The 13275-nt window shown below is 42.5% G+C and overlaps 1 protein-coding gene across 1 annotated transcript in view; it reads right to left on the reverse strand.

Moving 5' to 3' along the window:
• The window catches only part of LOC129200748 (ubiquitin carboxyl-terminal hydrolase 38-like), a 34166-nt gene that overhangs the window by 12596 nt on the left and 8295 nt on the right, over window positions 1–13275 (reverse strand). Inside the window, 8 exon segments of the mRNA XM_054812021.1 lie at window positions 334–427; window positions 976–1169; window positions 2284–2442; window positions 4363–4464; window positions 4770–4899; window positions 10168–10303; window positions 11365–11503; window positions 11818–12815. Coding sequence (XP_054667996.1) covers window positions 334–427; window positions 976–1169; window positions 2284–2442; window positions 4363–4464; window positions 4770–4899; window positions 10168–10303; window positions 11365–11503; window positions 11818–12815 — 1952 coding nt within the window.

Below are 13275 nucleotides of genomic sequence, written 5' to 3' on the forward strand. Positions count from 1 at the left end.
AAAGTCACAGTTTATCCTAGACAGTTACATAAAGTCAGCTTATATCTCAAGTCAGGCCTTATTTGGATTTTGCCATTTTGCCTTCTCCAAGAAAACCTGTTACTGCTTTTTACAAAAACAACACAATGCCAAGATGTTCCACTTAGGAAATACAGATTTCTCTAAGTCCATCCACACCACCTGAACATCTGGCGACAGACTCATTCCCCGACAAATCAATCATATTTATATTTTTCATAGACTCAGGAGGACTCCCATGGCATGATGTTTGTTCCTCAGTTTTGGTATATAGACCCAGCCTTAAAACTCAGCAGATTAAATGAACTGACATACCTGGGTATGGGCCAAAAATGCAAAAAGATGCTGTAGTTTTGCCACTAGTAAGTTACATCCATGTAGTTGCAGAGATCAAACATGTCTTCTGAAACTGAAGGAAGAGATAGACATTAGTTTCCTTGCTAGATTTCTAACAACAATGCAGTTATTCCAGCTCAGATAATTACTTCAATTTGAAAGAACGCAAAACATGTAACGCTTCCCTTCAAGACCTGAATTCTGCTCCAGCGCAGCTGCAAAACTACTAAACAGTAGGAACTAACCCTGCAAAACTCCTATTTCTTTAACTATTTCAATGTGTAAGAATGGACTATAGACAGACAATTCTTTTCTCAATAGCTTCCAAATTATAACAAAAGCATCACCACAAACTTTTACAATACCAAAGGGAGCAAGGACAGTGAGGAAAAAAGGACTTGTCTTTTGACATGGGACAGAAGGATCAGGATTTTTAATGGCTAAAATTACAGTTTCACAGAGCTGGACTTCCACAAAGCAATCAGTAACTGAGCGCAAAGAAATCCACTCAGCTCTAGCAAGCTGAGAGCGCCCAGGACACTTGAATACTCTGTGAAAAGCAAGAAAGCAACAACTGCAATAGTTAATTTGCAATGAAAAGAGCTGTTCAAAAGGACTTACTCTGTAGCCATAAAGAGTGCCTGAAGAACACTGTTCATGTAGCAAGTATTTCCTAGGTCAATTAGACCTGTCTTCCCAGTTTCCGATTTCCCAGAAGGTCTAGATGAACAAGATGGCGAAGAGCTGGACTGTGACGTCCATGCGCTCTGATTGAGAGCCACCTTAATCTGTTCTTCAGTGGGCCTGGGCATGTCCTGCAAGAGAAACATTGAAACACACTTCATAGGGGTTTGTATTTGGTTTTATACCAGGTCCTGCCATTCAGGACCTTCTCTCTTCACTTGCTCCCGTATTCTCCTTCAAGGTCTTGCTACCCCTGATAGCCTAGAAGATACAACCCCCCCAAGCCCTCTTCTTCGAAGCTTTCTTTACTCAACTCTCAGATTGCAGGAATAAGGGGCTGCTGGCCACCCTTGATCTGAAGCATATTCACAGCATCCTTTCTGCCACCAAAAATTACCTCTCAAATTGCAAGCTTTAATAGACCCCTAAAGCATCCTATATTCTGCTAGAAATACATTCCTGCTCTGTCAAATCAAAATGTAGGAATGAAAGAATAAAGTCCACAATACTTGGAATTAAACTGATAGGCTTTTTAAGTGTCAAAGCATTTAACTGCAATACTAATGCTATCAAATCAGGCAGTAATACCCAAGAGATTTTTTGGTCGGGGTTTTGGGTTTGTATTTTTTTTTCAATTTTATCTGTTTTGGGGTGTTGTGGGGTTTTTTTAATGTACTTTTTATTTTAAGTGCATCATGCACTCAAATGTTCATCTAAAAAAGCTGAATTTTGCTTTGAAAGAGCATAGGCCAGCATCCTTTACCCACAGAGGCATGCAATACTGACTGCAGTATTAAGATGTAGTGCTTCATGATGGTGTTTTGGAGCTATCCAAAGATTAATACCATGCCAAGTACTCCTCAGAACCTACTTCTTTTCAATACTATCAGTGCTCTGAACTTATACTTGAAGAGGTACAGTTTCTGCCTTGGGTTGAAATGAAATGCCTAGAATAAACCTCACAAAAGTATATTACTAGTTACATGAGGCTTAAGAAATTAGATTGTACTTTTCATAAAGGATCTCATTTCAGGCTTGTTTTAAAGCCTGCTATAATCATATCATGGACACTCAGGACAATTTTTCTAGCCTATTCCAAATACAGTTAGAATCAACATTAGATTATGTGGAGAGCTCTTTTCTCCTAGCAGAAGTTCTAAAGAATTTAGATCTATGGGATTAGAACTGTCATATTTGAAAAAAACAAAACAAAAACAGGCCACCCTCTCAGTATTCCTACTATACCTTAACAGCTTCCAAAATGGATTCACAGAGCTCTGGAAATCCTGAATAATGATAAATCATACAATGGATCAACTCAGTCAATTGTATCAAAAAGGCTGTACTGGAAGGTGAGCCATCTCTCTTGAATGAGTGAACCAAACGGACCACATGTGGGACAATCTGAATAGGAAAACAAACAAAAAAGGGTGTTAATTGCATTTTTCCAGTGTTTTTGTTTTACAAACAACTTGACTGTTTTACACATGCCAAGTGACAGGGGATCTTGCGTTCTTAAAGAAGTGGTTGAGAAACAATGACTTGAGAAACACACGTTCTTCTTTTCTTATGACAATTTTCAAACAGCACAATTACTTATTCAATGCTCTCTTTAGCTCACATATCCAGTTTTGGAACTTTATGAACTTAGAAAATGCACGTTAAGATTTTAAACGGTCTAGCATCCCAAGTACTCATCTTATTACCGCTATTAACAGCAAATATTTTGCATTCGTGCCACCACTAACAGTGCAGTATCTTGATCTAATTTCACAGATACTGTTTTTAAAATAAACCTCAATTTTCCTTAAACATAGTCTAATGCTTGGGATCTGAAGCCAATGAAGACATTCATGCTATTTCAGTTTACAAGACAGAACCTGGCTCACAGCTCCACCTAGCGAGGGAGCCAGGCTCAATAAACCAACACAGTAATTTACTACCAGCTAAAAACCCCTTACCACAGATACAGTAATCTATTTAAAAATTAGTTCAGATTCATTACTCTTTTAAATTAGCTAGAAATCAGAAATGTTTACCTCCTTCCCTTCTTCATCACAGCTCTATCAGCATTTTTAAATGCATGCGACTTTTTTATATTAGTATCAAAACATCAAGTAGAAAGTTATTTCAATCATTAGAAAAAAATAAACAAGTAGCTTAAGTGCCGGAAAATATTACAGGATACTAAATGACAGCAGTAGCTCAAAAAATGATAGTAAAGAAGGTTGTTTATTTGGAAGGACAATTAAGTCACAATTAAGTCCTGAAGACAGGTGTTTATGCAGGGCTGCACGCAACCTATGGCAGAAATCTGCCTTGTTAAAGCAAACGCCTATTTCTAGAAGAAGTCTTCTCATGTTTTACATTTTTCTCATGAATGTTTTGTCTCTCTCGGGAACAAAGAAGAAAAGCAAGACAGCAAATAGATGAAATATTTACATTGTGAGCATATGCAAGCTACTTGGCTCCTTCATTTGTGACTCAAATGTCTATCCTAGGCCAAGATTAGGGCAGTGGAGGGAGGAGAGAGAAACTTCAGACTTCTGTCATTAAAAACCAGTGTAACAGGCATAAGGCAGTTACTCTAACGCTAATCAAAGGGTTTGTGATCCCTTCGGGCACAAGAACTTTGGAGATAGGTTAGAGAAACAGTGTGCCAGGCTGTTACTACAGCTAAGTCTGAAAGACTCATATTTCACTGAAACGTTAAGCTAAACACTGACTATCAGAACCGGGAAGGCACTATACGCCTTGCTGTATGTACTAATACAGTCATCGTCATACCCTAGTATCTACCGCTTTCACTGGCCAACCCCATTTTGAAGAGCGGCCATTAAAAATAGCATCCTTCAGTTTGCCCGTATGTACATTGAAACACAGCGTAGCTTGCTTAAAGTGAAGTACTTCGTGGTCTCGTGCGTCTATCCAGGGTGACTGGGTTATATATAGCAGATAACTGGTTATCTGTTTCCCCCAGATAGCTGTGCTTGAAAGCCTACTTGTAGCCCAACTCGATCAGTAGACTTCACACCACATAAAACGGATTTCCAGAAGTCTACGCTCAAAGATAGGTGCCCAGATACTACTGCCAGAAAGATGTACATACCAGGAAGAGCAGTGGTCGCTTCCGGTTACAGGTGAAGTGGCTCAACCTGGAAGTTAGCAAGCCTAGTGGTCAGTGCTCCAGAGAAACCGGATTCTAGAACCTTGAAACAATGAGGACGTTCCAAGCGCAGGAACTCTGTTACTCTTTACAGCCACTTAGAAACCACATGTGAATGACACTTCAAAGAACTGAAAACCATTTCTTTAGTAACTTACCAAATGAAAAGCTTCTGCAGAATGCTGAAAACTAAGCAACATGTGGGAAAGGACAGCAAGGGCACCAGGCCTCGCTAGAGGAAACCAAAGTCGATTAAAGACCTAAAAAAACCCACATTCCTTTCAGTAAATCTAGAAAGTAGAATTTCAGTAAAAATGTAAACATATCTCCAAATCCACAACCATTGGAAACAGACAGAATTGTTTCATGCAACTGAAAGCTATAGATACATTTACATCATCTTTGCAGAATCATAAAGTAATATCTGTTGCGATCTACAAGATGCTACACAATTGCATAGTTGTTACAAACTCCTTTCCCTCTCCTGCAATTTTGAATGTTCTTTTACAGCTATTACAAATTCCTTTCCCTCTCCTGCAATTTTGAATGTTCTTTTCCAACGTACCAATTCAATCGTAAGCAGAGTAACATCAATGAGGATGGTAAATGTCTGGACTGCAGCCAGGCCTTTCAGCAGTGCAATCACCTGTGTTTCCACATGCTAAGCCAGAGGCCAAGACAACCAGGCAATCATTCTGAAATATTAATGAAAAATTAAAAAAATAAAACAAATCAAAACCCCAATACGCCACTAATTTTAATCTCAACAAAAAGATTCTATATATCGCGCGGATAGTTACACACTTATGCAGAGACTCACAAGAAGTAAGGCAAGAATGTGAAGTAGTAAAATAATTTTGATTCTACTTCAAGTCACTTAACTCTGTAATTAATAGTGATTTACTACATTAAAAGTAAATACAACTGTCTCAAAATACATAAGCATATAAAGTTATATATTATGTATATAACTGTTACTTGTTATTTAAGAATATGAACCCTGGTTTTATAGACATTAAGCTAATGTTTTTATGTTGTGGCAAAAACTTACTCCTGAAAGTGAAAAAGTGTCTGTACCCGGGAACCTCCCCTCCTCCACCTTTTAACCCAAACCAGACCAAAGCCGACTATTAAGTTTGAACTTGAAAAGCAAGACTCTTCAACTTTGAACCACACGCCTGGAACCCAACTCAAATACTCTCAGCTAAAAAGGTAAAATCCAGTCATTTTAAATCCATTGCAGCAGGTGTTATAAGGATCTTATAATAGCTACCAGCAGCCTGGGGTCCACATCTGCCCCAAAAGGAAGAATTTCACTACAGCTAAGGAAAAGTGAAGGGACTTTATCTGTGCCTAGAAAATACAGTGAAATACCAGCAACGGAAAAGAGGGGTATGCCATACTTTTAAATTCATGGACAATTTACACTGATGTTTAAAGCAGACAGGTGGGTTAGCTGAAGCAATTCTAAGTCACAGACAATATCATGAGGCAGTACCAGCTCAAACATGACATTTAGGCTTTGTTCTTCGGAGATTTTACTTAGCAATAGTTTGGATTTTCTTCAATTGTCCACAAGACCTCCTTCTTCAAACCAGATGGGGGACCACTAATTAAGTGGAAGGAAAAATTTTTCACCATAAGGGGGGTCAGGCATTGAAACAAGTTATGCAGTAAGGCTGAGGCACCTCCATCCCTACAGAAAGCTGTTAACTCAAATGGACAAAGCCCTGAGCAACAATGTCTGACTTTGAAGCTGACCCTCCTTCGAGAAGGACTGGACCAGATCATTTCCAAAGGCTCCACTCAATCTATGTACCATTATGATTCCATTCTACAGTTCAATGAAAATAGGAAGTTAGAAGTATATTTCTTTACTTCTTTTCTGAAAAAGCTCCTCCTAAAGACTAATTCTTTTCAGAGGCTAAATTCTAGCACAGAACCGAATAGGTTACAAGGAACCATTCTATTAAACAGTCACCATCACTACAAACTGAGAATCACCAATGATGCCTATCTGAAGCAAAACTATCAGCCCCTACATTCTTCCGAGAGATTAAAAGAGCTCCAAACAGACTGAAATCAGGGTTTCCATCCTCAGATTCCAAACTAAAAAGAAAACCACGGTCTTTAGCAACACCAGACAAGCATTGTGGACATGTTGTATTGCCATAAACAACCTAAAACTTACACAGAGTTTATAATTTGGATATGAAAAATGTATAGTACACGCATTGTAAAATTTAAATATCTTAGAATTACATACTATCTGCACATATAACATTCAAAGGTTTATCTCAAACAAGGAATCGTTAGGACTGCCCTTTTTTACAATCCAGCACTGATCTTAGTGGGTTTCTTTCATGTTACTACAAAAAACACATGGCAACATCATAATCATTGCTCACAATTTACACAAAGCTCTCATTTCCCCAAGGTGTTAAATTCAAACATGTTTATTCTCAGCGCCCTTTCCATATACTTTCTAAAACAGGGAATCAAGAAAGTAGGCCAAAACTGCTTTGCCCTGCAAAGAATTAAGCTTAACCTAAAAACAGGCCCTGAACCTCACAGTACTATATCATCTTCAAACCTCCTCCTTGCCCCTCTCCAATTTGTAGGCTTGATATTTTTCAGTAGTGGCACAAACACCTGCACAGTTAATTCAAGCCTAATGACAATATATTTGGTTTTCTTCATTATCTTTTGAGACAGGTCAAGAGTATTCTGTAGAGCCCTCCATTAGAACAACTCTTCTGAAATACCTGATTACCATCTTTATACTACATGCACTTTCAGCCACACTGACTCACAAACTCCAAATGACACCCAGTGCTTTTGGGTAGGAGCCGGAGCTCCCAGTGTTCCATCCCATTGCTCTGGTTATGTGATGGGCCACCCTGTGTCATCTCCAGTCAGTATAATTAACCACTAAACTATTCAACACTCTTACTAAGAGGACAATGGCTATCATTTCAGTATGATTAACCTTGTAAAGAGAAGCCCCATTCTCTGTATATTTGACAAAGAGAGAATTCCCATCCTTCAAATCTGTTTCTGCTCTTTACAAGCAGAGTCAATGCTCTGAAGAGCAGAAACAAAAGCCAGAAGAGGAAACAGAAGTAAACTTGCAGACATGCTTGAGAGTGGCCTAAAAACATCTACTCTGGTATCCAGTAGCTGAAGATTAGACCTTTTGGTTACTAAATCCTCTCTCTGCGTTGCATTTACTGCTCTCCTGCTCTGTTGCAATCAATGACTGCATTTTTAATACAAAAGCAGATAACAAAACGGGACGTGATGAGCATGAATGAAAACATAGAGGATGTTTTTCGTGTTTGACCAGATTAAAAAAACCTTCAAGACCTCAAGAGGACCTTCTGCCTCATGTCACCCTAAAACGAGCAGGTCTGCTATCCATAAATGTGCCTAACAAGGACAATATTTCTGATATCTCTGGAGAGAAAGAAATTAGCTGTGCAACCTCAGACAGTAACTTCTTTCACAAAAATATCTGCTTAGCCACATCAGACAAAGAATCTGCCACCTCAAATGCAAATCCCTCAGATTAGAGAAACAAACAAACCACAAAACCAAAACAACAATAAAACTGAAGATCCTCAGACTACAAAGCATCCCCATCCAAACATTTAACACCTTTTACAATATTTTACATTTTTAGCAACAGGGCAAAGGGCCTGGTCATGTCTGGAGTTTTTCTTAGCAAAGTGCAAGTAAGCAGTGTACTTGTCAGGATAGTGAGTACAGGCAGTCAACCTCCTCTGAGGCCTCTGTAGTAGACCCTTAACGTAGTCATATATCCTAGAAGAGATTTGACAATTTTCTGCTTTTCCTCACTGATGCTTCAGGGAAGGTTTCATGAAACACGTGAGCTAATTAAGAACAGCTCAATGATTCCAAAAAGCAAGCGCCATTTCTTATACGAACCTGTACCTAATATAACCCCTCACCGAAAAGATTCCATTTATTAGTCTAATTACAGATTATTTACTAATCTGTGGTCAACTTTAGACAGACTCTGCAGGGTCATGAAAGTTGTCCTCAGGAAGTGTGCAACAAGGTCTCTAATTTGCAGTCACCAAAGATCAGCTTCCTCCCATCAGGAGACCTTGCTGTGCCTGGAGTTCTGCATCACCTGGGAATGATGCAAGCCTGATGACAACTTGTCATTTGGTGCTCCAGACATTCCAGCTGCATTATTCTCTTGACAATGACTCCTCTAAGCCAGAAGAGAGTAATCACTGCAAGGGGTTGCCAGAGATGGAAAAAGAAACTGGATACAGTGTTGACATGAGAGTATCTACAAACAGAAATAACCAGGGGTACCTAAGAAGTGAGCTCCTTGGAACAGAACTAGAGACTCTTAAAATCAAGTATTACTTCAAAGAATGAACGAGGCAAGTAAGATTGCACTGCTCTTTCAAAAAGAAGAGGAAAAAACCCCACCAGACAGCTAGTATGAAGAAAGAGCACTTGTGGGCTAATAACAGCTCCTATTACACCCAAAGCTCAGCACTGCATTACTTCCCTAAGCAGAGGCGCACAGAGAAGCCATTCTAAAGCTACAATTAGACAATCACATTGGGTTGAAGCGGGTACCGCAATGTAAATGTTACAATTACACTAACATGAAAATTAATCACCAGCACATTACTGGCAAATTATTAGCATGCACAAATCCTTCTGAATTTCCCAGCTTTGAATTTTAGACTGGGCACACAGCTTAGTTAAAAGAATCTGCTTGACTGAACAGATTTTAAAGTCTCCGAAGGATATGTCTTACACCAAATTACAATATCAATGCTGCTGCTTCTCATTATGTTTTCAAATGAAATATGGCTTCTCAATTTAATGTAAACACGAGAAATGTTTTCACTGTGAAAAAACCCCTCAGTATTTCACCAAGATACGCAAGTGCTACACTACATGAATGTGTAAGCATTAAAAAATAATACAGCAGACGTTATTTTAGTTGAAAGACTTTTTTAAAGTTACTTTTTTTAAACAACACAAATTTCTAACAGTCTCCTGTTTAACTGCTCTACTCATTTTTCTACCCTTCACTGCTCAGTAACACCTTCTTCCATAGGCTTTAAAAACAATAATTCAACGAGCTTCAAGGTCTTCATCTTTCCCCCATTGTCAACTTGCTGCACAGCTATTATTCACATAGCTGAAGATACTAACCAAGATTGCAATCTGAATCACAGTCTGTTAACAGCGCAACTTATCTCAACGTTGACTCACGTTTACATTAGTGACAAGAAGCATAATATGCAATTGTTTTTACATCATTCCTATTCTTCTACTATTCAAAGAACATCCAACAAACCTCCGGAGCCTTGAGAGAAGATGGAAACAGAGGCTGTTCCCTGTGAATCCTACTAAAAATCCACAAGGATATCTAAGCAGATGAAAACCCTCAAAACTAAGCAGTAAAACTCATTTCTAACCAGATGATGGGTAAGACAATCATGCGAGAGCACCACTCTGCTTCTTGGAAAAGCAGAAAGGTGGATCTTCTGAAAACAAGGCCTGGTTTCTCAGCTTGATTGTAAACACCATGAAGTTTCCTGTTTATACCACCTCCCATAAGGTGGGAGATCTAAACATAGCATCTAAAAGGAACACCGCTGGCTTCCTCTTAGTTTCTCTTTCACCCTCTTCTTCACCCACCCTACCCCTAACAAAGCAGGAGGAAGAAGCCACATCAGCGATCAAGGCAGCAACCTTCAACTGAAGCCATGCCAGTAACAGCCATAGCATCATAAATACATAGTACCTTCACATGCCAAACAGCACAACTTAGAATACCATTTGAAGAGGGTTTTCTTCTCCTATGGCTTTTGTTTGTATGGGGGGGGGGGGGGGTTAATGGCACCTAAGCGACAAATAGCTTCAAAAAAAGGCAAGAAAAAGAGACTTTTCCTGCCTTTACAGACCTGCACAGAGCTTGAGTCATACTTGCATCTTTCACATTTGGATCTGTAGTCAGGCTCCTGATGAGAACTGCAATCATCTGTAATGGTCTGTGCTGCACAAGACTTGCCAGTGCAACAGAAGGTTCGAATGAAGGATCTGTAATGGTTGAACATGACAAAGTGTAAGAAACTAAAAAGAAAACCCCATAGAAAAAATAGGCTTTATCTTCTCTCCTACGACTTCACTATAATTGTAAAGTTTTGAGACAAGTCTGTCCTCCATCTAACGTTCTATCATTACAAAGCAAAACAAAATTGAAAAGCGTCAACGGATGAAGGCGCTGAATTACAAACGCCTTTCATTCACCTAATATCCGTGCAAGAAAGTGACAATCTGCCAACTTCCTCCTCCATCATCAACAGAACTGAGAAGTGGGGGTTTTTTATCTAAAAAGCACCACCATACAATTGTTTATCATACTTGATGTTAAGGATCCAACGCAGCTGATAATTCCCACATCCTATCTCAACAACTGCCTGCTAACCATGCCAGTTATAGCAATATATAATGTTATAACGTTAAGTTGCCCAGCTGCCTCAACAGCAAAGGCGCTTTCCAATCTGAGCTAATACAGTCCTTCACAGATTTTTTTGAGGTCAGAAAGGACCTGTTTACAATCGCATTGACATTACTCAGACAGCAAATCCTTCTTATGATACCCACGTTTTGTATCTTCTTTACATATATATCCCAGTTTCGTAGACTAAACAGTTCCAAGACCTAAGCTACCCCTCTGGAGGGAGCAAGAGGAAGAGCAGCTTTTGGTATTGAATTGTACTTTTTCCTAACAGGACACTCCAGCTCTGCTCCAGTATATCATTTAAAGCGTTGCAACAGGAGTTTTTCCAAAAACCATGCTGCTCTGCAGCTAAATAAATCACTATTTCCCCTGTAGCTCTTCTTGGGCGGGGGGGTGGGGAGAAGAGAAGAAAAGGCTTTGCTTTCTCCATGGCCAAAAAGTTGCTTTTCAGTATCTGGGCAGGAAGCAACAGTTCCAAGGCAATGTCTGCAAAGCGACCGATGCTAGCAGTATAACTTTTCCTTTCTGTTGGCAAACCTGCCGCTCTCCTCAAGCCCCCACGTTACTCTACACCCCTCCCACCACCACCACCACCACCACCAGCCCTCGGCCACGTTTCCTGGCGGGCGGTACTCACCGGCGGTGGAGATGACAGCGAAGAGTTCCTGCAGGGAGGGCAGCAGCGTGTCAGGCTCGGCCTTCCAGACGCTCCGCAGCAGCCCGCTGACCTGTGTCACCTGCGAGACGGAGAGGCGCAGCTCGGCCTCCCGGCTGCCCTGGCTCGGGAATGGTTTTACTCCTCCTTGGCAACAAGTACAGTATGGCCTGAATTAGTGGCCTCAGCCTCCTCCACAAGCTTCTTCAGCAAGATGTGAGGGGACCAAGTTGGGCAGTGGGTGCTCACGTAACAGGAGCCCTCTTCATCTGCAGCCACTTGAGCCTGAAGCTCCTCAGCAGCCTTCTGTCAGAAGTCATCCTGCTCGGCCCGTGCCAGCAAAGCTCCAGCAGGCTCTCCCATTTCTCCAGCTCTCTGCTGAGGGAACGACGTCCTACACAGTTCCTCAGGGGAGCTTTAGATGTGCAGTGGCACTCGAGCATTGATCAGCTGATGGATGCTCTGCAGTTTCCTGGCTCGCTCCTGCAGCTGCTTGCTAAGGAGACGCAGCTTAGCACTCTTCTGCTGGAGCTTCTCCACCTCCTCCCGCACTTCAGGAGAGCTTCCCTTCCTCAGAAGACAGTTCTCCTCTTGAAGGGCACGGCACCGCCTCTCCAGGTCTTTCAGGGCGCTCTGGAGGCAGGCGTTCTGCTCCAGCAGCCTGCTGTGACTGCTCCCAAGCAGCCAGTCCTCCTGATTCTCTGATTCGGTCTGAACGCCCACCTCTGCCACAGACCGCCCGCTGCCGGCACTTCCTTGTGGCGGGGAGCGCAAGCTGTGCGGCGCCAAGTCTTGCCCCACAGCCTCGAGCAAAACCTCCACGCCGCTCCCTTCCTCCTGGAGGCCAGCATGGCAGGAGGGAGATGCTGTGAGGCTCTCCAAAGAGCAGGGCCCGATGGTCCCAGTGCCCAGGAGGGTCTGCAGGCGCTGCCAGTTCGTAGCCTTAGCCCTGGCCTCCTTGCAGGAAGCAGGCTGCTGGTCCTTGAACTGCTCCAAGATGTAAGTTTGGAAGAGTCTCCTCTGTTGCAGCAGTTCGTCTTGCAGGCGGAGGATGCGGGCAGCCTGCTCGCCATTGGTGTCCCAGCGCAGCTTGCCGAGGATGTCCTGGAGCTTCACGCAGGCCCGGCTGCTGCTCCAGGCTCCTCTCACCACCTCCTTGGCCAGCTGCTGCTGCAGGTCCCATGCCTGACGGATGGCGTCGCCACGCTGCTGCTGCAGCATCCCCTGCACCTCGCGCAGCTCAGCCTCCTTTGAGCGCAGCAGCTGGCGGATCTGCGCCGCCCGCTGCCGCTGGTTCAGCTCCCGCAGCCGCTGGAGCTCCCGTGCCTGCTGCTGCTCCCATTTGGAGTGCAGCCGTTCGGCCAGGAGCCGCTGCTCCCGCTCCCTCTCAGCAGCTGCTGCCTCCCTTGACCACGCAGGTGTGCAGACAGCGTCTGCAATGAGCCAAGGGTGGGCGAGTATGGCCTTAGATACGTGTCCTGGCGCTGAGCTCACCAAGGAGGGCTGGGGACACAGTGGCCTTGTAAGGTGTGTCCTGGTGCTGAGCTCACCAAGGAGTGCTGTGCTGATCACCAAGCATCCGCGTGTTCCTTGAGACAGTGTTTGATATGCACGCAGTACTAAAAGGTTGTGAAGGTGAATGGGCATGAAAGAAACAGGAAAACTGCCCGTCCAGTGGAGCTCTGCAGGAGGATGGAGCTGTACATGGCAGGAGGTGATACAAGTGGGATTAGCACGGAGAAAAGGTTTTGTAAGGAAGGCTGTTGTGCCAGGGAGTTCCCTGACTTCACCCAGCTACAGAAACTGGGACGAGGCAGTGTGCTGAAGTGATGGGGAGAAGGGTCCTGGGGTAAAAGAGTGTAGATGACAGAAGGTTGGAGAGATTTGGGTGGC

The sequence above is a fragment of the Grus americana genome, unplaced genomic scaffold (genome assembly GCF_028858705.1).
Source record: "Grus americana isolate bGruAme1 unplaced genomic scaffold, bGruAme1.mat scaffold_447, whole genome shotgun sequence".
NCBI lineage: Eukaryota > Metazoa > Chordata > Aves > Gruiformes > Gruidae > Grus > Grus americana.